Source organism: Pezoporus flaviventris, unplaced genomic scaffold, assembly GCF_033815535.1.
Source record: "Pezoporus flaviventris isolate CSIRO_AGI_PZ_B2104156 unplaced genomic scaffold, CSIRO_AGI_Pfla_v1 ptg000043l, whole genome shotgun sequence".
NCBI lineage: Eukaryota > Metazoa > Chordata > Aves > Psittaciformes > Psittacidae > Pezoporus > Pezoporus flaviventris.
Window position 1 is genome coordinate 3,208,916 of NW_026892591.1, and position 27,741 is coordinate 3,236,656.

Sequence of the window (27,741 nt, forward strand, 5' to 3'; positions counted from 1 at the left end):
AGACAGGAATAACCACAGCCAGGGGCAGGAAAACAGGACAGGATTTCAAGGCAAATCCCTCCACTGGGTGCTGTGCTTGGTTTTAGAGCATCTAAAGGCTTTGGCTGGTTTTAAACCATGCAGAAGGAGAGAGCAACACTTGAGGGGTGGTTTAGTTGTACTACACAAGCCTACTAGGAAAAAGCCATCACAAAACCAGGGCCACATTGAACCCATCTAAGAGTGGACACTTGAGCTGCATTGTGGAGGAGTCACACAAGGTGCAGGACAAGCAAGAGGGACTCATGACCCTCTTAATGAACCCCAGTTTATAAATAAGTAGAAAAGCAATAAGGTAAAACATCAGAAAGCAACATGTGTCTTTGGACCTTTGTAACTCTCAGTTCTATTGTGATGGGCATCCAACAGTGAGAAGTACTGAGGAACTTGCCTACAGCACAGACTCATCTGCTCTGCAATACAGAGATTAAAGTACCCAGGGGGACAAACGTCACTCTTGGGGAAGAGAACAAAACCAAAAACCGAACCAAACTCCAAGTGCAGCCCCACTATGGGAGCTCTAAGTGAGCTTGGCTCTCTTAGGGTGAATGTGAACTTGGTCCCTTTGCTCTACAGCTATTCTTAGGAGCTCCAAGTAGAACTGTTAACAATAAGGTGCTTCACTGGCAGAATTCCAAAGGACAAATCTCCTCATTATAGAAGTCCAAATGGTAACCATATGAGAGAGGTAGCGTTAGGTCAGGTTACTGTGTTCGACTGTTGTGACTGACCCATGAGCTCACCATCAGCAGTTCACCAAACGCTGTACGTTACAAACCCTCTAACATGTTGCAGGCAGGTAGAGCCGATGACTATCAGGACTATTCATTTCCAAAGCTTGGCATTCCAAACCAGGGATCAGGTACATGGTTATTTTGGTTTTAACTGCTCAACATTCTTTCTAGAAAGGTACCTAGGCCAAGTTTTCTTTTAAGATTTGTAATGGTTTCATATAAAGAATATTACTACAACACCCAATGTCCCTATAAAAATAAAAATAGGTGTCCCTCTCCAGAGTCACACCCTTTGGTCATCAGGACAAATACAAGTGACCATAAACTGACCAACTAATATTCACTGCAATGAGAAATGTAGCCTGAGTGACTTGTGTCTCAATTTTCAGTGTTTTCATGCTATCATGATACAGATGGACAAAAACCTCATAACCAGCCAAAGGGGAGGAACAAGATGTGTGGACACAGAGCACCACGGGGACACTGACTTCTCCTTCCACCCTAAAAGCTGGCTCCTCACGTCCTTCTCAGTCCCCGATCTAGAGCAGAAAGTGGACGGATTGGCACCAGCTTGGCACAGGAGGCAACATTAACTGTGCTGGCTCCCTCTCCTCCTGCGAGACAGGAGATGATAGCACAGCACCAAGTAAACCAAACTTTATAATGATGTAACTTGAACATTAAAATAATTTCAACACTTCAGTATGAAGATGCCATCTAAACAGGCACAAGAGAGCTAAACACACTCAGCTGCTTAGATCCTGCTCATGTTTAGAGTGGTTCTGATGCTGCCATCTCCTCATCTGAAGGAACTGGACTTGCCTCTGCCAGCTTAGGATACACAGCAACACCAGCGTTTCCTTTTCCATATTCACCGTGAAGTTTCCCTAGCTGCGGATGGTTATCAGGAGGTTTAAACTGTGAGTAGGCTTGTGGCTAGCTTTTTGCACCAGGGTGAATTCCATTCGCAGTGGGAATCTGGGAAGCAAATGTAAGTTACTGAGCAGGAACAAAAACTTCGTAAATCATCAGACTGGAAAAGATCAAACCTGAATAAAGCCTTCAAGCAATTCTGAGTTTGACAAAACTCAAGCTATTTTAGATACAAAGAAAATCTGATTCATTTTTTTATTTGGCTTTATTCTGTACAACACAACTCAAGTCCAGAATGTCTCTGAGAACTTTGGATGTGGTCTTAAAGCACAGTCAGGACAGTTCTGCATTTAATCAGGCATTGTCTCATTTTAGAGTGAAGCTCCACAGTCCAGCAAGGAATGAAGACTGGTCATGTACAGTTCTGGAAGCCCTATAACAAGTGTGTGTGGCAGCCACACCATGACCCGGTAAAAGCCTTCTTGGAGTGCCAGATCCAACAAAAGAAAGAGATGAAGACCAAGTAAAGGCAGCAGTACTTCCCTTTCAAATGAAATACCAAGATAACCCAAGTGATTTTACATCCAGAAGTGACAAAGCAACAATTAAAATCACACCAGACATCCAAAAGCTGGCGAGGTTTCCTGCAAACAATAACTGGTTGAACATTCAAGGTCCTGAAGGCTGACCAAGCCCCAGCACAGGACCCTGCCCTTGCACAGTGAAGCCTTTTTACTGGCACCAGAGGTGCCTGACTGCAGATGGGCCTCCCAGAGGAGATGGCTGCTGGCCAGCAAGTGAAAAGCAGGGACTCCCCACTGGGAATGGCTGCAGAAGCCAACAGCAGGTTCTGCTGGGAGTGCCAAGTGTTGACATGCACACAAGTTCTCCTTGTGAAAGCAAGTGGACCCAAAGCAAACAGGTCCATTGGAACATCCAGCCCAAGTCTTCCTGTTTGTATTCCCACCTCGCAGAGCCTCAGCTCTGAAGGTACCTACCCTTACACAAGACTGATGAAGAAGCCTTCTCTCCCCTTTCTTTTCAAACACAAGGCAGCTGAACTTCTTTTCTCACCACACTGTCCATCTGATCGACCCCACGTAAAAACGAAACGGTGTCACCCAAACTGCAGAGTCACGAAATCCAGACTGATGCCTTCAGAAAAGCTGGCATCCTCACCCTGTTCCCTGAGGCATCATCATTCTCTTCAGCATCTACACGAGACTCTGCAACAGCAGCATGGCCATAACTACGTGTTTTCATCAGGAATTAGAGCTGGTCCTTCAGCAGCAGGTACCTGTGGGTGTCTTGTGAGGCTTCCAGCCTCTTCTGGGGGACCCAAAAACGTTTCTATCAGAGCTGTTCCTAGTAGCACATCTCCAGCCTGGACCAGGTCTTTAAAATCTGATCACCATGTCCTAAGCCAGCAACCAAGATCCTACCTCACTGAGCTACTGCAACTCATGAGAAATGTAAGTGTCCTCTGAGTTGAGACAGGCCTTTGGGTTCAGAAAGATCCTGTAAGCAGTGACTGAGCATCACCTGAAAGAAACATCCATAGTTCAGCAAATTAAAGGATGAAAAAGCAGAACGTATCAACAGTTTTTCTGAACTCTGAGGATCAAGAGGCCAAACCCTCTCCTGAAGCAGGTATGTTCAAGGAAGAGCTTCGAAAGGCTGGGTTTAGTTTCCATTTCCAGAAGTTTCCTTTGGTCTTTACTAGTAGGATACACGGCTCTTGTGTAGGACCAAAAGCAGCAAGAATACAGACAATTTTTCCTTGACTTCAGCTATTTATGCCATATATTTATTGACTATTATGATGCAGACACTTTAGTATCAGCTCTTCTATTCTAGCAGGGGTTCGTTTCCCTGTTTTCCTGACTCAAGCAGCAACATTTTGCTCACGGAAATTACGTGGTAACTGCTGTCAGAGTGGCTATTGAAGGAAGCTGGGATCAGATGGTTCCTACAAGAGATGTTTTCGTACCACTACTGAAACGACATCCTGTGATTCCTTCTTAGCAAAGAGAAATGGAAAAACAGAGAAGCAGGCAGATGAGGATGCCTAAAAGTCTCCACAAACTGTTTTAGGGCTCAGAGCAGTGCCAGCACACCTGCAGTGATCACTGATCCACAGTCCTACCGAGGGTGTCCTTCACTGGAAGTCTGAACCCCTATGTAAATGCTGTGATAAACCATCAACTCTCAATTAGTGTGGAATTAATCTTATATGAAATAAGTCAAGAGAAAATGACAGGAAGCTGGGAACAATTATCCTGTGGAATAGGACAGTGTGAGGTTAAGAGATGTGGGACACAGTGAGAGGACTCTATACTACTCTGTTTTAACTTAAGAGAAACCCCCTGAGTGATTCTGAATCTCTCCTTTTCCACATAATAGTAGTATTTATTGATGTAATGAAAGACTGATAACAAGTTGGTGGAAACATCTGGAACACAGACTGCTGGAAAGTACACTTTGAGGGGTGGGAGTCAGTTGCTCTGTCACAGCCACTGCTGTACAAACATGGTGCTTCTCAAGAGATGGTTGTGAACAGGACAGGAGACAGTGCTGAAGGTGATCAAAGGAGATGGGCTGTCTTTGGGCTGTGCAAGACTGCAGGTCCCACTGCAGAAAGAGAAGAAATGACTGTGAATGCAAAGCAAGGTCAGCCAGGGATGGAGGGATGCAAGCAGGAGGCATGGAAGGGCCTCTGCCATTTGAAAGTCAGCTTAGGGACTGGTAGAGGTTCGTGCAACAAAAGGAGACACTGCATTAAAACTGCCCTGACCCCGTCTCTTGTTTGCTCCACCTTTTGCCAATGGAGCATGAACACTGGACCTGACAGTTGTGCAGATAAGTCTCTAGTCATGCCCAGTATCCTTACACAGCCTTTACTCCATGGAGCAATCCTTGTCAGATTTCCTACCAAAGAACAATCTGCAGGGTTATGTCAGCCTGTGGTACACAGGTTCTACATGACATATTTCTTGTAGTGCTCTTGGTTCACAACCCTCTTTCTTTTAGTTCTCTGTCAAAGGAATAACTGATAAACCCTTCAAGAGAAACTAGAGTTCTTTAAAGCAACACTCATTGAAAGCTGGACACTGTGTGCAATACTCAGCAAAAAAATAACAGAAAATAAAAAACAAAACAAAATTTGAGCAAAACAAAATCAAATTTAATGTTCTTAAATGCAAAAGTAAAAACAAACAAAAAACACAAAAAAGCAAAAGAAAATTAACAGAAACAGAACAACTCAAAGTTTCAAGGCAGTCTGCAGAAAACTTGGGGGATTAATCTTTAAATCTACAAATCAAAGGGGGTTTTTCTTTTGTTAATATCTAATTTGCAAGTAGATAAGTACTTTTCTGCTGAGTGTTCAATAAAGCTAGTTGTCAAAACAAAAAACTATTAAAATAGAAAAATCTAGCACTCATTAGAAGGGATGCGAGAAATACAATGCTCAAATGTTTTTAACTGTTACTGGTTTTTCCTTTACAAAATAGAACTACCAAAGAAATTCAGACTATAATGATAATTAAAAATGAGTAAGTATCTTGCTGTATTATAATGTACCAGTAAGTAGTTCACCATGCATTAAGTATTCGGACAGAAGAGATTGAGGTTGATCAAGTAGCAACATAAGATTCGCACTCTCTTTTTGAAGTTTCATTTTGACTCTGAAATCTTCCCGGAGTTTCTTGGAAACTCTTTGGTCCATTCCTATTAGAAAGTGGATTTTACAAGTAAAATGTTTCTAAAACCTTTGAATTGGACAGCTTGGCCACTGCTCAGTGTGAAACTTACCTCCTCAATGGTGTTAAAAGTTATGCTGGCATGCTACTACTTACAAGACCTTGACTTAAAAAGCCTAATCCTCAGCTACATAACGTAGTAAATGAATATTAATTGAGCAAACAAATGACTGTCAAATAAAACATTAGTATTTCTCAACTTTTCTTCCATACTACCGAGTCAGGGGTAGAGAAGAAGGTCACGGGAAAAGGGTGGGAGAAACAGCAACATAAAAACCCCAAGAAAATTAATTCAGTCAGCCTGATATTTTGCAGAAAATTCCAGTTTTTGCAGACAAAATTCAATGGAACAAATGTTAGTCTCATAAGTGAAAGCATGCTTCAATTTTACCACCATCCAGAGGGTCTTGTTAATGCAATAGACTTCAGATTTCAGGGGGTTTTTGAAACATGTTTGTAAATGAAATAACTTAAAAGGAACTTAAAATTGGTCTGACATTGTGGGATTTCAAACATTTGAACATGTCAGTTGCATCCCAGAATATAAAACCTTTTTCACTTCTCATTTAGACTAAGACAAACACTTGTGAAAGTTGGCGCAAAATGAGTTTTACACTAACAAAAAAAAAAAAAAACAAAAAAAAAGAAGAAGGTTTCAACTTCTGTCACTCACTTAATCTATTCCATACAAAAAGCACGAGCAAGTTATTTGTGGGACTTGTTGGTTTTGAAGGAAACCTGTAAGATTTTGTCCCCCAGGCGGTAGCCATTAAGACTTGCTATGGCCATTGCAGCTTCTTCATAGTTTGTCATGGTCACAAAACCAAAACCTTTGCACTTGTTGGTGTTGAAATCTCGAATAACTTTCACATTGGTAACCGCACCAAAGGGGCCAAACATCTGCCAGAGGATTCCCTCATCAGCATCTTGACCAAGGTTGTAGATGAAGATACACCAGCCAGAAGATGCGTTTCCTGGAACATTTACACCAGAAAGCCCACTCATGTGATCTACACCCATAGGAGAGAACCTAGCAAATAAAAAGCACAATATTTCATGTAAAAGTTCAATTCAATTCAGCAAATTCACTTGAATGGGAAGCAACTGAGCATCAATATTGTCTACACGGACATCAAAACCGCCAGAAAGAAATGCTTCCCCCATTCAAATTGACAATCAAAATTGACAGCTGCCAGGAAAAAAAAAAAAAAAATGAATCAATGTTAAATATTCCAACTAGCTTGTTAATAGGGAACTATCCTTAGGAATAGGGAGGCAACAGAGAAGTTGCAAGGCAAGATTAGGTGCTCACTTTCACAGGGTACCTGAAACTCAGCCAGGCTGTGAAGAGCGCTCCATGGCATCGGTGCAGAACTGCTTGAGTGCAGGTATCAGGCAACACCTCCTCAGAGGTTCCAGCCTGCTTCAATCCACCCACCACTTACTTCCCTCAAGGAGTTTGCATCCCATCACCCTCCTTTTCTCACCTCTAAAATACACTGGGAAGTCATAAGCCAAAGGGTTTTATGGTGCTTGCTGGGGCAGGGCAGGGAGGGGATTCCTTGGGTTTAGGAGTAGAGAGTGTGTGTTTCTCAAATTAAATTTCTTATTTTATGGAACAGAAGCAAACACCCCCCATACAAGCAGGTTACTCAATCAGCCCCAGCTATTAGGCAGCTAAGGAAATATTAGTACTTAGCCAACTCTTGGTGGCTGTGATGTCCCACATTCTGAGCTATGGAATTAAAATCTCAGGTTTTTAATCCTGAATACACAGTTCTGGAGATACTCTAACTGCAGGAGCTTCTAAACATCAAATCAGCAAACCACATTGAAGTCACATAGTTTTATAATTGCAGGATGCATGTATGGTTGTCTTAGTAACTTTACACCAACTTCATCCTAGGAAAACTTCTTTGGCTTTACTAAAGTGGGTTTTAAGTCACCAACAAACCCTTCCTAAACCTGCCTCCCTGCATTGTACCCCAGAAGTATTTATGCATAACAAATAGCAAAACCCCTTCTCCTCTTTATATCTTGCTTTGTATTATTTTCTTTTCTCCTATAACCCGTATCTCTAACTCCCCTTTATTCTATTTCTGGCCTCCACCCTAGTAATTCAAAGCTTCAGAGTATTTTAAGGCAGTATTATGGCTGCAAGCTAAGCACTCAAAAGGTCAGGAAATGTGAAAGTTAAGGTTAAAACCTCAATTGTATGAAACTGAGCTTATGTATTATTTAAAAAATGTGAGGACATGTGATTGTAGAAATATAATTATACTATACCAGGGGTTCCCAAACTGTGGTGTACCACTGGTGATATGCAAACCACTTAAAAGTGGTACACGTGCTGCTCTCTGCCAAGAACATGGGGGTGGCAGTTCCTGATTCTCTGCTGACCTGGAGGAAACAGGGAATGGATGTCTGGGCAGTGAACGCTGCATTAAGTGCCAAACACTTCCCCACTGACTTTTTCTTGCCCTGTACCAAGAGAGGAGCTGCTGCTGTCTTTAGACAGAAGGGAGGGCTCAAGACAGTGTGCATCAGAAGGAAGGGAAGCAGAGCTGCAGCAGCCCACCCATGCCCACAGGGAAGTCAGCTCGTGTTCAGTGTGGCACTTTGGTTGATGCACTCATACAAGAGAACCACGCAGTCACCATCTCCCCTGCCCAGGCTGCCTGGTACTCAAAGACAGCTCATTTCCTTGGACACCTGAGCTACGAGATGCTCCTACACCAGAGCAGGGGCAGTCTCAGTGGTGCAGACCCCTTTCCGACCTGGCTCAGTCTGGCTGCAGCCCCACTGGCTACCTGCTGCTGGTGTTTCTAAGCCCAGTGTGGCCACACCTGAGCTCATGCTGCACATACTCACTGATGCTCACACTGTTGGCCAGCCCCAAGGAAATCCAAGTTTGAGAATCCTTGTACTACAGTCAGAATTGAAAAAGCAGTTAAGAGTATCAGCAGGTGAATGACACACAGTAATCCACGTGATCTGATGAGTAGGTGACATCTACTGCTTAGTTTGCTTTCATAGGAAACTGTTTCTGTGTTTGCACAATTTATATGCTCACTTTTTTTGACAGACACTTTCAGCTTTGTAGCTTGTTCCCATTTGAGAAATGAGAGGGTAGGATGTAGTTCCCTTAATATCTGGAAGGTTTTTGTCTCAACAGATCACCAGCCTTAGGTTCCTGCTTCCACATGTGGGGAGCAGAAAATCACTAAGCTCAGAATTGCACAATGTTGGTTCCAGCAGTCAGTGTAGCTCTGAACCTGCTTCCTGTAAAGCCTCTGGCTCTGCCCACAAGCCCAGATCAATAGCACATCAAGGACTGGAACCACCTGCAGAAGAGCAGCAGGATGACAACGAATCTGAATGCACACTACATGAAAAAAAATTTAACAGCACAGAGCTCTGGTGAAGGGAAAAGGCCAGGACCCCAAGAGCCTTCGGCCAGCCTTCTCCAGCTTTAGGAGCCAAACTCCTTCATTTCAGAGTTCAATACCTACAGAACTGCTATTTTGTTTAAGCTCCCACCCCCAGTGGTTCCTCTCTCCTCCAAACTCAATCCCACACCACAGTGTCATTCCTTTGCGATGGAAGCAGAGAGCATGTCAGACCACGCCTCAGACCAGGCCAGCACTTTGGTGGGATGAGGCATTAAGACCAGTTCCTGATATGAGCCACAAATACCACAGGAACTACAAAGGATTAACAGAACATTAAACAAAGGGTCTGAGTGATATCTGTAGGAAATTAATAAATTAGAGATACCAACGGCTTAATCCTGGATTCATAGGGATTAGGATGGAACAAGATGAAGTGTAATCAAAACGTCAGCATAAGAATTCAACTTCTAAGTAGCAGAGACCACAGCTGTAATTTATACAGACCGTGAGCTCTTTGGAAGCAGCTTATCCTTCCACCATGTTTTGTTCACTACACAAAACCAAGACTCAGTCCAAACTAAGGTTCCTGAGGTTTACCACAGTTTGACCTTCAGCATCCTTTAAGGAACGGTCACTAGAAGAACTTGCTGTTCACACCAAAGACGGGAAGTAAAATAAGAAGAGCCTGTGAGATGGCCCCTGTACTCGTAAGAACGTGGCTGCTGCTCTACTACTCCCTCTGCCAATCTATAGCACCTCAAAAACCTGAGCTTTTTTTCAATCAGCAAGCAGAAGGTGGCCAAAATGTGTTGACATATAAGCACTGGGCTCACACAACCCAAGTGGGCAGTTACCACAGATCAGGGATGGAACATAGAGACAGAAGGTCTTCTCTCTCATCTCCACTTGTGAGAACCCATGCCTGTAGAAATGTAAGAAATGCACACAAATAACATTAATGCTGCTCTTACAGACATCATAAATGAACTGGGCATTAAAATTTAGTTTCTCCTGCAAGTATTAACACATGAATCATTTTTACTGTTTCTGAGTGATGAGGACAGAATTAAGGTTATTTGGTACCCTATTTATGGATGCAAATGTTATTTGTACTGCTTACTCTGATGCCTCTTAAAGCTGTTGCAAATTTTAAGTGGAAGAAGGATGACAAAAATGTCCAACTACATTAAGAATGAAAACATGAGATATAAAGTCTCAAGATCTTACCAGGACCAGGATACAACAAAGCCCTGGCTGACACAACAGTTCACCTAACTGCAACAACACAGAATTGCATTCCTTGCTTCATCTGGGTGCAGAAATCTGGATGAATGCTTCAGAGAATTGAGATCTGAGGAGCTGCCTGCATTCAACTTGCTGGGCCACAGTCACAACAAGTGACCGGGGCTGACAGGGACCTCTGGAAATCTCTAGAACACCTCCCTGCTCCAAGCAGAGGCACCTCGAGCAGGTTGCCGAGGTCTGTTCCAGCCAGGTTTTAAGCCTCTGAAGAATGGACACAGTCTCTTTGGGCAACCTGTTCTACCAGCCTTAGTGGAAAACAACAGATGACAATGATTCTCATTGGAGACACATCACACTGAACTGTTCTTAAAATGCTAAAGCATTATAGGAAGGTCACTGGAACAATAGTGCTGTAAAAAGCTATTTGAGTTTTTAGTCCGGTTTTACTGAGCTAACTGGAGGAGAAAAAGAAAAGCAAATTATCCAGAGAGAAATACCACCCTAAGAAACATGAATACATAACAAAGCCAAGACAATAAGTATATGCAATGCATTTTCCAGTGCACTGTCCAACTATCACCACCCTCCTTTAAGCAACTAAAGTAATTCAAATTCAAGCAGTTCATATTCCAAGCAGTTCTCAAAGGCAAAACACACTGTATCTCCCACAGCCCTGGGAGCAGGCAGGGTGTTATAATTACCCAATGATCTTACCGAACTTCTGAGGACTCAAGGACAGAACACTGCCCAGCTCAAGATGTAGGCAGAAATGCTACTGCATCTCTCTGTCAGGAATAAGGTTTTCCTGTTTTACTATGACACCCCCCTGCTGGAACCAACGGGTCAGAGCCTGAATTAAGTTGCAACTTAGATGAGTATTCACCTAGATGGACTACAGCCTGGGGATCTGTTGAGACAAGCACCTAACAACACCCATCTGGAATCTGCCGCTTCCTGTATCTCACTACACACTCAATTGCAGAAACAGCCAACGTAGGGTTTGTCCCTTGATATAATTAACTTAAATATGAATTTTACAAGTAAGATTTTTACTTTCATCATACTTTAATTCAACAGTTTTATTTACAGAATACTGCAGGACACAGAGTGCACTCCGTATTCATTCACACACAATGAGATCTCTGCAGAGCTTCCCAGACGGACATGGGAATAGCAGCACAGCCTTAAATGCATTATTCTTCCTAACCTACCTGAATCTTTGCGCCTGGTGATGCACCGGCCCTCCGAACCTTCTAGCTGGTGAATGACACAGCTGGGATAACAGAGCCACATTTTTGTTCTGGTTAGGATTGGCTGCAAACTTCACTGTAATGGGTTCGGAGGAACCTGGGGGTTTGTGACCATTGAAATTTGTAATTGCCTCTTCTGCTTCTGACCTTTTGTCAAACCGGATAAATGCGACCCCTCTGGACAAACCTTTTAACCAAACCAATAAAAAAAAACAACAAAACAATAAATAAATCAAAGGGAAGTTCAGGATAAACTCAAAATAACTCTGAAAGCAAAAGAAAACCAAAGCTGTTAAGTATTTCTGTGGGCATGGCTTGCAAGTTCTTTACAGTTACTGATGGCTCTTCAGCAGCTGGAGAACAAAGTACAAAATTAAGGAACAAAAGACAAATAATACATTTGTTCAAGGCCAGGTTGGATGGGGCTTGGAGCAAGCTGCTCTAGTGGAAGGTGTCCAAGCCCATGGCAGGGGTTGGAGCTGGAGCAGCTTTAAGGTTCTTTCCATCCAACCCAAGTCCGGGTTTCTATGATCTGCCCCACCACTGAATGGAACAGAACACCAGCATCACTCAGAAGTCAGCAAGACCTATCCCAGAACCCAGCATACTGGTACTTCCTCTCAACTTCCATGTTGCTCTTCTTAGTGGTGCTCACTTGGATCTATCATAGCCTTCATTTAAAATGTAAGTGTTGTAGGAAGCACATTTTTAAACAGATTAATTCTCCGAAGGTGGAGAACAGCCTCTGCTGAGCAGCTATGTCTGAAAGCACAACAGAACCCAGTTTCACCTAACTGGGATTAGATCAAGATGTGAAATGCAAGTTTTCAAGCCAATGCTTGGCTACAGTCTGAAGGAAAGGAAACCTAGGCTAGGGTTCCATTCAACTTTATATTGTAAACAGAATCCATTCTTCAAACAATAGATTATTAAGGTTATTTAAAAGCAAGCACCATATTCTGAGCTGACACTGATATAGACAGCATCATGCCTCAGCACACTTGATGAAAACACAATTATTCCTGGAGGGATTCTAATTGTATGACTTGTGCCATCTCATTTTATAGCTCTGTCAGACAGATGCAAGTGATCCCAACTCCACTGGCAGCCAGAGAAGGAGGACTCTTTTCTAATGTGTTTTCTGTGCTCTAAAAGTCTTTTTCAGCTGTCATCTAGATAGGCAGTTCTAAAGACAGAGCCATAGAGATATCGAAGCTGAATGCTCTCCAGGAAAGGATTTTCCTCATAGAGTACAGGCTGAAATAATTATGTAAGAAATTAAAACCCTGAAAACACATTATAACATGGAGTCAGGATTAACATTACAAAGGAAATTCTTAACTTTGGTCTCTCCTGAGCTGAGTCCTTAACTAAGCAACTGCTCCTTTTTCTTTCTCATGATATTTGATCCACAAAATCCATGCAGCAAGTTCAAGAGGGAAGTACTAACTGTACGGTTGGCAGTAACCACAGAGGGCTGTGGGACACCTCAGATGTTTCAGAAGATGAGAAAATTGTCTGAGTGAGTTCCAGGTTGGTATAAGAGACAAAACACATTGCTTTGCTTCTTAATACAGAACTGTGGCCTGGAATTTACCTGTGGGTAATAGCTGTGTGAAGTATGTGTGAAGTAAAGGTAACATTAGTACTCCAGATGAGAGACATTGCCCAGAAGTACAGTGCACTACAGTAACAGCAAGAGAGTAGCAAATCAGCCTGGTAAAACTGACAATAAGGGCATGAAATATAGTATGATTTAGATTATAAACTAGCAAAAGTCTTTCTGTACTTTAAAAACACCATTGGAAAAGGATACCCCATGAAAACAGTATCAGTTTTCAGTACCAGATGTCATGGTAAGTTTGTAGAAGTCTAATTTAGTTTAGGATCTGCCAGAAAACATGCTATACAGAACAAGTAATGCAACAGAACTCACCTGTAGTTTGATCCACAAGCACACGGGAGTTGATGATGCGGCCAAAACGTGAAAACATATCTTCTACATCTTTCTGTGTCATTGACCGTGGTAGCCCACTGATATATAAATTAGCATCCTTGATAACTTCAGAACTTGGACGAGCATAGGAAACCTTTGAAAAGGAAAAAAAGAAGGTCGTTCAGGAAAACATAACTCTTAGGCAGAAGCTCTTCCCTGTGAGGGTGCTGAGGCGCTGGCACAGGGTGCCCAGAGAAGCTGTGGCTGCCCCATCCCTGGCAGTGTTCAAGGGCAGGACACAGGGGCTTGGAGCAAGCTGCTCCAGTGGAAGGGGTCCCTGCCTGTGGCAGGGGTTGGGACTGGAGGAGCTTTAAGGTCCCTTCCAACCCAAGCTGTTCCAGGATTCTACAATCACCTCAGGAGGTGTGATTTCCTACACATTCAGTAGCTGTTATTTTGGAAAAGGCGTACATGTGTATTAACATGATTTCAAATAGAGATCATCAAGTAGCTGAGATGCACATGAGTTCAAAAGCCCAGCAACAGTTTGTAATGATCCCAGCTGCTGCTGTTAAAACAGTGGGAATGAAAAAAGGGAATCTTTGAACAGAAAGCGGTTTCAAAACCCAAAAGGCTTTAACAGCTCACTTTACTGCTCTCATCCCAGAGTCCAGCACACAAGCCTCCCCAGCAGAATGGAGGTTATTAGAAAGCCACTTCATAGAAGCATAAGAAAATCCAGACATCCTACCTTGATAGTTTTTGACTGAAGTCTGAGGCCGTTCAGTGTGTTTATTGCTCTTTCAGCATCTTTTGCAGTAACGTAGTTCACAAAGCCGTAGCCTAAGCTGTGTCCTACATGAAAAAACATCTTTTGAAATTAAACCTAACAACAGAACGTTATCACCGTCAATGTCAGAGAAACACAAAGGAGAAAAAGGAAACTCAAACATAATCCACACAGCAAGTATTTAAATAAGCCAAAGAAGTATCTCAGGGCTGGCACGCATCATGAGGAGTAACTCAGAGCTCTTCCATTTGCACTGTGGACATCCTCTGTCTCCAAGGCCAGTGTGTATATCAGGCAGCTGCAGAGGTTCCATAAACAAAAAATACTGATGCTGAACAGCCTTCAAAACTTAATGGGGGTGGAACAAAGGCAAGAATTGAACAAAGTTCATTAGTACAACGTTTTGTAAATAAAGAGCAGAGGGAGAAAGCCTCAACAGCAGGGGAACCCACCCCTGCCACCCGGTAAGAAGTCTTCAGGCTGCTAATGTCTGTGGAACTATTCCAACTGTCACTCCTGGAGACAAGAGGGAAAAGAACTTTCAATCGTTAATAAATCCAACATAGCTAATGAGCAGTGAGTGTCCCAAACACAGGATGGAGCTGAAGAGGGAAAAAGTCTCTTGAATGCAGACAAGTCATGTACTTTATGTAAGTTTACTCTTACAAAAAAGAAGGCAGGGGACTGGAGCTGGAAGAGCTTTAAGGTCCTTTCCAGCCCAAACCGCTCTGTGATTCGATGAAATTCCCTCCTCCTAAACACTAAAAATTCCCTTCCTTTTAGGATATACCAAAAAATATATAAGGAATCAGCATTTACACAGCATTATGATGAATGTCAAGTGTTTATCCCAGGCAAGCAGACAAATTATTTGCTTTACCATGATGTTAAGAGCCTACCATAAGCCTATCCTGCAAAAGAAGGCAGTGCTGTGAGAGTTTTCAGATTATTTTAGTGGAGAGCAATTAAATAAACCTCTAAAAAAGCCTTTCGGAAGTTTGCACATACATAAATGCAAATGTACTCCAGAAGCAAAGATAAAAAAGAAGAAACAAGTAGGTCCTTATCTGGATGAATAATTAACAAAGTGACCAGAAAACCTCGTTTTAAGCAAACTACTCTACTCCTTCAGCTGAAAGAATCTAGTTTTGTTTCCATGACAAAAGCCCTTTCATGAAAGAGGCACTCGTTTTCTTTCTGAGCATCACTTGGCTTTCTGTCCATGTCCCTGCTTCCTTCCCCAGCTCCCTGAGCCACTGCTTCAGCTTCCAGCTCATTCCTGACCCTTCCCACCCCCGCCAACATTGACACCTCTGAGGTGTCCCTGCAGGACAGGGTTGGAACTGGATGAGCTCTGAAGTCCCTTCCAACACAAACCAGTCTGGGATTCAATATCCTGGGTTTCCTAGAGTAGGAAGTTGCATCACAGGGACACCTTATTCTCTGCTCAAACAGTACAAAAGGTGTGAAGAAGGGAACCAAGAACTCTCAAGATGCTGGACACCTCCCTAAAAAAAACCAACTGCCATCAGACAGAACGCTTATGCGGAGGTGCACAAACCTGTCAGCAGGTACTCAGAGTAGGGCTGTGGGTCCCATGAGCAACAATCGGATCCCACAGCAGGCTGAGACACTTAACATGCAAAAAGCTTAACCCAGTCTTCCCAGAGCTTTAGTTGGGTTTGAAAGTAACAGCACTTCACAGGGGAAGACAGACAAACTAAATACAACTCAGAGCAGAGTAACTTTTGGCTTTAGCATTTGGTAAAGAAGGACTAAAAGGCTGCGAATACCTGCATGAAGAGCAGGCTAAAGATCACCAGGTTCCCTCAGAACATGTACAACCATTGATCAGAAGCATCCACATTGTGCACAGACACCTTGACATGACTCTCCATCTAGAACTGCTGAATTTCTTGCAGTACAGGGTGGCCAAAAGGTTTCTGCATTAACGGATACTGAAGGAGAAGAAACACTTTAAAGATGCCCAGCACAGCAGATGGACTGGAAACCCAGACCCCAGAATCTGCATGTCCCAGCAAAGTCAAGCACTCCTAAGGCAAAATATAGTACAGGACATACTTCTGTTGAATCATGTCTGGTAGGAGGCAGAGTTGCTCCAAGAAAGAGGACACTTTACACTACACATTGCTGGGAAATCAGTGCAGAGCATAGGTTTGGCTCCACTATCTGAAGTCAGGCTACAGTCTGATCAGTGCAGTCCGACTGGACAAATCCCAGCACTTTTCCTTGCTCTCAACCCAAAAGAAGAGCCACAGGAAGAGAGGATTTCATCAATTCCCATGGGTCAGTGGCAACTCAGAAATCACCACAGGAGGCCAGGAGATGCAACACTGAGAAGCTGCATCTCACACTTGACACTCTGCCACACTATATTGGGAAATGACCTTCTAATGTTTCCCCAGGCTCAAAGCCCCAAGGAATGGCTAGTGCTAGCCTGAAGATCTGACAGAAAGAACAATGTCTACTGTCAGTTCTATAGTTCTCTTATGGTGTCCAAGACATACCACAAATACAAGTACAGTGAGGAACAACTCAGGATTTGCTCATTGTTCCTCATCACAAGTTAAACAGAGACATGCCTGGAAGTGCTTAGGAATGCAATACACAAATTGGGGAATGAAGAGACCAGCTCCCAGTCTTTCCAGCATGATGAGGAAGAGCTGGAGGAGCACTGCACCCTGACTAACCTTCATCTATTGTGCACAAGCTTCTGTTCACACTCGCTGCAAGGAACAGAGAAAGAAGTTCCCACATCTCAAACACCACCACATATTCATCGTTAGACTAACAGCAACTGCTCTAATCCATGCGCACACAAAGCAGGAAACTCAAGAGTGGGGAATGGAAACTGACACTGTGGTTTGCTGCCACTTCCCACTTCCTAAGGTGCCCATCCGCAACAACATCGAAGGTAAGTAGTTGTTTCAAAGAGTTTCTATAAATTTTATAAGCACAATCTAATACGTGGAACAGAAGATTGTTCAGTCCCATGCTGTAATCCTAACAAAACCCAAACAGATCTATACTCTGCTCATAATGAAGATTCAAAGCCAAACAAAACTTTGGCTTTCAAATCGATTCCTGAACCAAAGTAATGAGTCTCCAGAAAGCAAAGGCTACTTCAGTCAGTCATTAAAAGCTTTAGTCTAGGGAGAAGACATTTTCTGCCCTACACGTTTCGTTAACAGAGAATGGATTGAGAAAAAAAGATACATATCAGGCATTGTTTTATGAAGAATAAGCATGATCAAACAGTGATTTTTAACTTTGCAAATACAGACATTACAGGCACCTCCAAAGAAAAGAAAAGATTTAATAGCATGCCATTCCAAACTCCAAGCCTGGGAATTGCTCCTCATGGTATTGCAAGTAGCAACAAAATTCGAGCAGCCACTAAATACCATGCAGAATTCAGCACTTGCCAGCACTTTAAAGAAAAGCAAACATTTTGCCCCCAGGCACTCAAGGACTAAACAATTCCAACAGGGATTTTACTTCTGATTTTTCAGGGCTGTTAGGAAAAACCTGAAGCACACAAGCACGTGCTTTGGACTTTAAACTACCCAGCACTGTCAAGCTTCAAGTTAAAGTTAACCAGACTTTACCAGAGGATTCAGTGCTACAGGGAACAGTGTAAAGTAGACTCTGAAACTGCAAGTGATGACATGCCTTGCTTCCTTTTTCACATATCCTAACCTCTCACAGAGGCAATTTTGTGCCGAGTTCAAAGTCTAAGGTATAGCTTAGCTGTGACAGCTGAAGAAAGGTTTGCTATCCTTAAAGAAAGTGTTCCTATGTCCCTGCAAAAGGAGCCTCCAGAGCAAGCCTCTGCTTCTGAGCAACATCTAGGCTGAATGCCCAGCTATCAAATTAGCCAAAGAAATCAGTATTTTAGGAAATTATTTCATGATGATTTTATATGTTGTCATGGTTCAGGCCAGGAGAATGGAAAGAATGTAAATCCCATGGGTTGAGATAAGAGCAGTGCAGTAACTAAGGTATAACACAAAACCACTGCTGCTACCACCAATAATAATAACGATAAGGGAAATAACAAGGGGAGAGAATACAACCGCTCACAACCCACTGACTGATACGCAGCCTGACCTGAGGAACGATCTAGCCCTTCCTTGTGATTATACACACACAAACATTTAGTATTTCTCAATTAAACAGCACTCAGTTCAGCATTGGCTTGAGCAGCCCACCACCACCAAGTGACAATTCCTTACACACTAGACCATACCTGCAACTTTGTCCCGAATAAGTTTTGCAGATTCAACTTCACCGATGCTGCTAAATAGACTCCGCAACTCATCCTGTGTCATGTTCTGAGGGAGGTAGTTCACAATTAGATTTGTCCTACCAATATCGTCCCTGCAATCTTCAGCCATGTGATCTTCATAACCATTAGACATCTTATATTATATCTGCCAAGAGAAAAAACATCTCACATCAGTTCTAGATCTTGAACAAAGACAATTCTTCCATGGATTGTTATATGCGGTTGATGAAGGAAACGAAGACATGAAAGAAAAAACAAAATGAAGTGCAGGAAGCAATGGGTGTATTCCACACTGGAATGGGCTTACCCAAATAAGATGGAGGTCTGTAAAGTCATGAATAGTTTGAAGAAAATCAAAAGCAGTTACTACCTTTTTCTTATAATATGTAGAAGGAGGAAAATATGGCCATTGACTGGGGAACAGTCTAAAGCGAAGTATTAGGAAAAACTGAAGTACTTGACAACAATATTAATCTCAATGTCAAAATATATATGGAGGAAAAGAGTGGGTTCAAAAAGAGGTTGGGCAAATCAAGGTTATCACAGCAGTCACAGGAATTTCCACAAGCCAAACCAAGGTTATCACAGCAGTCACAGGAATTTCCACAAGCCAAACCTCCTCCACCTGAAAGAAGTTGGAATGTTTCTTCTAATAAAGAACAACCAACTGTTCCTACTGTGCATTTTTCCCCCCTCACAACACACTATTTGTTGAAAATCCCAGAACAATTCCTTCTTTCAAACTACCAAGCACAGCATTTTACAGAGCTCTGTACCACTCAAGAGCTCTTCCTGAAACAGGAGAGAGCTGCGGTTCCAGCAGCCTGAGGAAGCCTGGGCTGAAACCACACCACCACGGGAAGCTCATTTTCTTGTGCAGTTCCAGACTCTGGTTCTCCAGTTTCTTGCTGCAGATTTGGTCATCCCCTCAGTCCAAGCACACCAAACATCTCCAGCTTCGAAACAACAGCTCTGTTTAACAGCTCTTAAAGACAGCCATGAAGCAGCCAGAATTAAGAGAAAAGGTGCTAAAAACTGAGACGAATTCATGGCCTCCTGATGCTCAGCTGGGCACTCCTCCCATTAAGTCACTGCAAGTGTTTAATTCTGTATGTGTTTCCAATTCCAACTCCACCAGCGAGAGGAATAAACCCATAAAACTTTTTTGGGGGAATGAAATTAAGGTTAACCTGAGAGGATGGAGTTCTTTCTTGAATGCAGAGCTCCCACTACAGGAAGAGCATCCAAAGTTTGGTCACATATAGCTCCAGCAGCAATACCTGCTCAGCTCATCCCCTGCTCTTGCTGCACTCAGTTTACCAATTGTAAATCCAGACTGACACCGCTGTGTTTCCAGACTAATGGTAAATGGATGCTTCACCTGATGCAAGAGCTCAGTCTAAGCACAAATTCAAGCACTGGAGGCTTGCAAATCTTCAAGTCCCTTCTGAAAGTTCAGTACAAACCTTCCAAGTTCAATATGAACTTTGCTTCCCACTGCATCTCTCACTGCTGCCATGGAAGAATTAATTACCCCAGACTCAAAGAAGAACTTTGTGTTTATTTTAATACAACTTTTGGCCAACACACTCATTTAGCCCAAAGAATAACCTAAGGTGCTGTACATAAGCAACTCCTATTAAAACTCCTCTAGCTGCAGCTTGCTTGAGAGCTGAGCACGTTATCTGAGGCAGATATCAGCAACCCAGCGTTAATCTTGCCTGAGGGGATAATCAAATCTGAGATGAATTAGAACAGTCTAAGGTATCATTGCTTCTCAGCCACCACACATCAGGTTGGGCGTTCAGAGTGTGCAAAGGCTTTAGCTCATCTCAATGCAGTAAGGCAGCCACCCTCATGATACCACAGTTAATACTGGCTGTGCTTGCCAATCGATTTTTGCATTGACGTGGAACAGAAGCATTCCTAGGACCCCATTCGCTCCTCAAATGAGGTGATGTGCAGTCACAGCCAAGACAGCTGGCCAGGCTGGACAGGGCTCGAAGCAACCTGCTTTAGTGGAAGGCGTCCCTGCCTGCAGCAGGGGGTTGGGACTGGAGGAGCTTTAAGGCCCTTTCAGCCCAAACCAGGCTGGGATTCTATGATGGCAAGTTCCCAGACTTGTATGAGGCTTTAAGCAAAGCTGGCAGGAGTTTGGCAAATGCCTATCACCTGTAAATCACTTCACCACAGCCTCTCATCTCACTGTCTGCAAAGTTTCTGGTGATAACCATGCAGTGCACTGGGCATACTTGGTTCCAAAGCCATCAGAACTGTGAAGGAAGCCTTCCATCTGCTTTCTTGAGACATTAGGAAGCCCTACAGACAAGCCTAGCGAACATTTTCATGGGATACCAGGCACAAAGCATGCAGAGCAATGAAGGCATCATAGAGAAGAAGAAAAGGAGCATAGCACTGATTAAGATGCTCCTTTCTTCCTAATCTTTCACCACGCACTTACACAATCTACTGCAATTACCCTTTCTGGCCATACTGGGAGTTAATGGGAAACCACTTCCTCTGCTGGTGGTGAACTGTGCTTATGCCAGTGAGAGTAAAAACAGCCCCTGAAGAAGTGTTGGCCTCTGTATCCTGAAAACAATCCCTGTTCAGCACATGGATGATGTATGTTAACACGCCCCCTCAGCCCCCCACAAGTCAGGGTTGACTCAGAGGTAAACAACAAATTTGGCTATGCCTTGGACACTGCTCTACCACTCAGTGCTGAAGCTGCTGAGCAGTCTTCCTTAGAGACCACACCTGAAATAGAACAAAAAGGACACTACTACATCAAGGGCAGTGCCAAATCAATCCACAGAGCTGCAGAAGGCAGATGCAGAGGTGCTGAGATGTCCAGATTTGAACACATGCCAAAAGCAATGCCACACACCACAAGGTTCTGCCGAGCCTGTACAGCCTCCAATAGCTTTACATGCTTCACAACTCGGGACACAACTGAGAAGCAAGAGGTTAACTGAGGCATAGAGGAGACATAGACTGGACGGACACACACCCCCATCCATTTTTTCTTCTCAGACCCCTCTACTTTCCCTATAATCTCCAAGAAAACCTCTTTAACCCTTCAAACAAACTCGTTCCGTGTCCCCAACAGCTCTCCATACTGCACCCCACAAGCACAGATATCTCAACGAACATCTATACAGACTCTAGAGATTAATGACACCACAGCACAACACCTGCTGCTATTTGAATCACTGCATTCATACAACCCTGCTTTGGATGGGAGAGGATTTGAATATTGACCAAAAGCCAGCTGAGGTAAAGGTGAAAACACAAAGTCCACAGATCCTCTCTTCAATTCAACAATAAAATTTACACACCATATGAGGGGAAAAAAACATTAAGTTTAACATAAAAAGTTACCCAAGCATGTGTAATGGGCTGTACAGGTCCAACACTTCAAAACCTCAACTACAATCTGAGCCATGTGCTTGTCTTTTAACAGTTTATTTCAATGTCTACTTGCAAAGGCAGGTGATGGAACCATGGAATCACAGAGCGGTTTGGCTTGGAAGGGACCTTAATGCTCCTCCAGTTCTAGCCCCCTGCCACAGGCAGGGGCACCTTCCACTAGAGCAGCTTGCTCCAAACTCCATCCAATCCCTACAGGCCCTTGACAAAAGCCCCTCTCCAGCTCACTCATCAGCACAAAACAGCTGGAAATTAATCTCTAAGGCTTAATCCAACTCTTGAAAGCTCCAAGAAACCTGGAGAGGGGCTTTGGACAAGGGCCTGTAGGGACAGGCCAAGGGGAATGGCTTTAACCTGCCTGAGGGCAGACCGAGATGAGCTCTTAGGCAGAAGCTCCTCCCTGTGAGGGTCCTGAGGCGCTGGCACAGGGTGCCCAGAGAAGCTGTGGCTGCCCCATCCCTGGCAGTGTTCACGGCCAGGCTGGACACAGGGGTTTGGAGCAAGCTGCTCTAGTGGAAGGGGTCCCTGCCCGTGGCAGGGGGTTGGAGCTGGATGAGCTTTAAGGGCCCTTCCAGCCCAAACCACTCTGTTATTCTGTGATTCATTCCATGATTCCACAGCTTGCTTCTGCACTCCTACAAGGAGGCCATGGAAGTGGTGGGCTAGAGGAAAATTGTAATTTACACTTACTATGCCACTGCTACCAATATTAAAAACAAGAACAAAACAAGACAGCGAAACCACACACATGAAGAGCATCGCCGCCTTCTCAGCACAGCTTATTTCCACCCTACCCCCCAAAAAAAAAGCAAAAGCCAAACACCAAAAGAAAATTAAAAGATTTTTTTCATACAACTTCTACATATAGCAAGGCTGTATAATCAAATGGATCACTCAGGCCAGCAGTTTGAAGCTTGCAGGCACTTCGATCACAGAACTGCACATCAAAAAGGAGAAGTGCCCTGACCAATTTCCAACAGAGGCAAAATGCGACACCTCGCCTTTGCTGAGCTGTGTCACTCTTCCTGACTGCTTCATTTGGTGGGAATCTCCTGCAGCTGCTTTCCATGCTTTTTTCTGAAGTGCAAAAAGAACAGCTTCTCTTTGAAGTCTGCAAATACAGTAAGCTTGAGATTCTGAGCTAAAAGTCACCACCTTCACAGGGAGCTTATCTACAAGACACGTTATTAGATGTTGCACCAACTACATTTTACTGTCATCAATTCATAGAGGGTTTGTAACAAATAAGCAAGAAACAAGACAGAGACCAAAGCTGCAAGAGAGAAAGCTAAAAGAAAGAGATTCTGAAATTACAATGACATGTCTGCCAGGTCAAGACAAGGAGGGTGTTTAGAGGACGACAGAACATGCAAGAACCAGCAAACATAATAAAGTGGTTTAAGGACAAGGGGAATGGTTTGAACTTGCCAGAGGGAAGACCGAGATGAGCTCCTAGGCAGAAGCTCTTCCCTGTGAGGATGCTGAGGCACTGGCACAGGGTGCCCGGAGAAGCTGTGGCTGCCCCATCCCTGGCAGTGTTCAAGGCCAGGTTGGACACAGGGGCTTGGAGCACCCTGCTCTAGTGGAAGGGGTCCCTGCCCGTGGCAGGGGGTGGAAACTGGATGAGCTTTAAGGTCCCTTCCAACTCAACCCATTCCCTGGCTCTGTGGTTAATGAGGCACACAGACCACAGTCCACGTGAGCTCATGGCAGCACCAGGTACCAGCCACGTTCCACATGCACTGTTCACTTAAAGACGCTCTACACAACAGCCACGTTTCCATTCAGACTCTGCTTGCCACCACTCTTGCCCCCACAGCCCTGGCACTGCACGAGGCAGCTCCCATAGGAAAGCAGGATCTGATTTCATCAAAAAGCATTTTCTGATGCTGCAGAACCACCCACATCATGGCCCAAGAACTGAGGCTATCAACTCACACTACAGCACCTTTACCAGCTACTACAGCTCGAGAGCTTCCTGTTCACACTCCAGTCAAGGGGAAAGCCCACTGCAAGCACAGGCTGCAGTCCTGTAACTCAGCACTGCTGAGCACTGACTCCTCAGCCCACAGCCCCATCTGCATCGTTACACAAACACAGCTACACTGCTTCAGGACAAAAACTGGGACAGGCCCAGCAGAATGGAGCACGCTGCAGAGACGGACGAGCCCGGGAGTTTATTACCCGTCATACAACCCAGGCTTAACCCCCATGGCAAGGGGTTTGGAAGTGAGGTCCTTTCCAACCCAAACCATTCTACGATTCTAACCCAAGAGTTGCAAATAGCCAAGAAATCACACCAATCATCACTGTTTTAAGGGGAAATACACAAGGCAGAGAACTGTTCACACTGATCTAGAAAGAAAAGTGGTTAAACATGAGCTGGAGAAGAGGCAAGAGCTGAACAGCGTGAGCACTCAACATCCACATTCATGGCATAAAAGGAAGACAAATACAGAGACCACAAAAGATGACCAAATGTCAACAACAAGCACTGATAAAGGGAATTAACCTATCCCATTTCTTCCCTCCTTCATTTTCCACATATGCATCAAGTGGATTGCAGGGTCCCAGCGCAAAGTCCTTTATGGAAGAAAACACACTTCCCTTTCCAGCAAGGCTCAGGCATAAGCCCAGCAGATAATGCTGTTCCACCATCCAGCATTAGAGCAGGAGGCCAGCACATACATGCATTTCATCAGACCTCTGTGGCCCTTTCTCCCACTTCCTTTCACCCACATCCCGCCAATACATTCTTACCTCTCCCATCACTTAGAAAGGGTGAGTGCTCGCTCCAAGAAGCCTCCCACGAGCACTGATAATAGTGGGCTCCTACTTCAGTCGTGATTTTTTTCCGGCCAAAGGCACTCAGCACAGCACTGCTGAGCCCTGCTCCCAGCAGGTCCCAATTTGCACACACTGACCACGTTAGGGAGCCCACCCTCAGCTACCGCCACTCAGTAAAGAGGCGCCAACCTTAACGAGCGGGGGAGATTTAGGGAGCCGTGTCCGTGCACACAAAAGGCCAAATAAACATGGAAGACCGCGACACCAAACCGCAGCAGGGCCCCGGCACAAGGCGCGGAGCCGGGCAGTGACGGCCGCTTCCCCTTCCCGGTTCACTCCGCGGCAGCCCCGAGTAGCGAGACCCGCGGCCCAGGAGCGCGGCGGCCCCGGGCCCCGCGGCGCCGCATCCAGCTCTCGCGGGCCCGCCCGGCCCCGGCCCGCGCTCCCCCTCCGCTGGCTCCTCCCCCCGCAAGGCCCCGGCTCTCCCCCTGCAGGCCCAGGCCTCGGCCTCGGCCTCGCCGCCGCGGCGCCCACCCCCCGCTGGGTTTCTCCCGCCGCGGCCTCGCCGAGCGCCCCGGGACTCCCCGCGCAACCCCCGCCGGCCCGGGCTCACCTGCGGCGGGCGCGGCCGGGCCTGTACAGCGGGAGGCGAACGGCTCCGCAGCGCGCACAACGAGCCGCTAGCAGCGCCGCCGGCCACGCCCCCTCCCCGCCCGCCGAGCCCCATTGGCTGCCGTGCGCACGTGTCCCGCTTCCCATTGGCCCTGCGGGCTGTCTGTCAAGCGCTGGCCGGGGACGGCCTCTCGCGGAGCTGCGTGCGCGGCAGCAGAGGCCATGGCCGAGTGGGAGCGCGGCGCCGGCTGTCCGCTGCCGATCGGAGCGGGGCTCCCGAAGCCTGGGCTTCCCCCACCGGGGCCTGCTCACGGCGTGGAAGAGCCGGGAGGAGAACGTGCGTGTGTCTGTGCTGCTGCCCTGCCGCGTCCTTCCGTGCTGCTGCGGCGGAAGGGAAAACACAAGTTCTTCCCTGGAGCACAAGAGTTCCGGACGTAGCAGGACAGCCCCGGGCTCCGGGTATTTGTGGTCACAACCTCCCGTTAGCGGAAGCCTTTCCATGGGACCTCGGGGGACTCTCCATGAGCAGTAACACACAGGGAGGCTTGTGAGTGGTTAAGAGATGAAACTGTTCCTGCGTCAATTAGATGCAAGTGATGGTCTGCAGGAGGAGCTGTGGTGGTCACTGCTCCAAAAAGTCCTGCAATGGCCTTGGGGACCTGCAGGTCAGGAGTTGTCCCTCTGCCCACTGCCAGTGATTTTTGGGTAGCCAAGGGCATCTCTCTAGAGCTGAGCCTGTTCCTCCTGGACAGGAGGAGTCTGAAGGTGAAATTCCAGTGTTCTGCAGCAAACATCTTTTTGCCATTAACACACTATTCTGCAATAGCACCATGGGATTAAGCAGCATGTTCAGTGTGTGACATACTTGTGAGCTTGCAAGTAAATCCCGTGTGCCGGTCGATGGTCAAAAACTCGGAATACCGCTGCATTCAAATGTGTGGTTTTACTATGTCATTTGCAGCCAAGTCATAATTTGAACAGTGAGATCTCACCTGAACGTGCAACATAGCAGCAAAACCATACACATGATTACGTGTTCCTTGCCATTCCCTTGCACACGTGTGCATGGAAATAGTCTGTACCAAGTACCAATCCCAGTGGAACACGTGGAAAATCACACAATGAAAATGCAAGTATCTTTACCTGTCCTGATGGAGCCTTTGGCAAGGCCTTGTGTAATAATTTCCCAGCACTGTTGCAATGATGGTACCTTGTTTATCTGCCCAGAAACCAGTTTCAGAAACCCCTCCAGTAGTCCTGTTCTACTGGGCCATCACATGTAGGATACTCATCTTCTGTATCTTCACCAGGGATGGCCCAGCCTCTGCCATAGTCCAGAGGGCAGTGTCAAAGAAAACTCAATGGTCAGCATCATTAAATGAAGCATCTACTGAGAAGGTTAATGATTAAGAGACACGTTAAAAAGATTCCCATTTCCTTTCTTGATTTCCTTTCTTTCAGTGCCAGATGGGGAATCCTCACACACAAAACTCCAACCCTGACAGGTCTGGAAATATCCTTCAAGGCCTCATAAAGCATTAAAGATGTTTGTGCATCTGTTATTTGCTCGTGCTGCTATGTATGCCAGCCACAATATCACATTTGTCATGCACATCAATTGCAGCTTTGTTTTACTGGGAAGTTTGTATTTAACGTGTATCGTTCAGGCTTTAATTAAGAAATCCCATTCCTGGGACTAAGATGGGTCTCAGAGCTCCAAAAAATCAATGGGCACAAGACAACATCCTGAACCAGGAAAAAAGCACTCTGCAAACAGGGCGATGCTGGCAGCCACTTCCTACCATCATCTTACACAGCAGGAACAGGAGCAGCGTGAAGGGAGTTACTATTAGCCCATGGCTTTTCCCTGCCATGGGGGTTAAGCCTGGGTTGTATAACGGGTAATAAACTCCTGGGCTCGTCCGTCTCTGCAGCGTGCTCCATTCTGCTGGGCCTGTCCCAGTTTTTGTCCTGAAGCAGTGTAGCTGTGTTTGTGTAACGATGCAGATGGGGCTGTGGGCTGAGGAGTCAGTGCTCAGCAGTGCTGAGTTACAGGACTGCAGCCTGTGCTTGCAGTGGGCTTTCCCCTTGACTGGAGTGTGAACAGGAAGCTCTCGAGCTGTAGTAGCTGGTAAAGGTGCTGTAGTGTGAGTTGATAGCCTCAGTTCTTGGGCCATGATGTGGGTGGTTCTGCAGCATCAGAAAATGCTTTTTGATGAAATCAGATCCTGCTTTCCTATGGGAGCTGCCTCGTGCAGTGCCAGGGCTGTGGGGGCAAGAGTGGTGGCAAGCAGAGTCTGAATGGAAACGTGGCTGTTGTGTAGAGCGTCTTTAAGTGAACAGTGCATGTGGAACGTGGCTGGTACCTGGTGCTGCCATGAGCTCACGTGGACTGTGGTCTGTGTGCCTCATTAACCACAGAGCCAGGGAATGGGTTGAGTTGGAAGGGACCTTAAAGCTCATCCAGTTCCCACCCCCTGCCGCGGTTCAGCCGGATGCAAACGCACCCCGCTGCAGCGCTCTGGGCAGCACGGACACGGCACAGGCTGCGTGAGACTTCGGGACGCGCTCCCCAGGATGG

The 27,741-nt window shown here is 45.3% G+C and overlaps 1 protein-coding gene across 4 annotated transcripts; it reads right to left on the minus strand.

Moving 5' to 3' along the window:
* Positions 1-4,808: 4,808 nt before the first annotated feature.
* Positions 4,809-26,854, minus strand: ELAVL1 (ELAV like RNA binding protein 1). 4 transcript variants are annotated; one of them, XM_061466980.1, is made up of 7 exons: positions 26,304-26,854; positions 18,291-18,474; positions 13,982-14,085; positions 13,231-13,384; positions 11,256-11,481; positions 7,694-7,807; positions 4,809-6,437 (listed from the first exon to the last, which is right to left on the minus strand). In XM_061466980.1, the coding sequence occupies exons 2-7, from the start codon at positions 18,460-18,462 to the stop codon at positions 6,113-6,115; spliced, it is 1,095 nt and encodes a 364-aa protein (XP_061322964.1). In that variant the 5' UTR covers positions 18,463-18,474; positions 26,304-26,854; the 3' UTR covers positions 4,809-6,112. The 4 variants fall into 4 exon arrangements, with proteins under 4 accessions (XP_061322964.1, XP_061322962.1, XP_061322963.1 ...); XM_061466978.1 differs by lacking the exon at positions 26,304-26,854 and adding an exon at positions 25,162-25,317; XM_061466979.1 differs by lacking the exon at positions 26,304-26,854 and adding an exon at positions 24,522-24,961.
* Between the last annotated feature and the right edge of the window lie 887 nt (positions 26,855-27,741).

Excerpts from the sequence above, each read along its gene's own strand:
- ELAVL1 (XM_061466980.1), bottom strand. The coding sequence starts at position 18,462 with ATGTCTAATGGTTATGAAGATCACATGGCTGAAGATTGCAGGGACGAT. Across the intron at positions 13,385-13,981 it reads TTCAGTCAAAAACTATCAAG|GTTTCCTATGCTCGTCCAAG; the intron begins GTAGGATGTCTG and ends TCCTTTTCAAAG. Across the intron at positions 11,482-13,230 it reads GCTTGTGGATCAAACTACAG|GTTTGTCCAGAGGGGTCGCA; the intron begins GTGAGTTCTGTT and ends TTTGGTTAAAAG.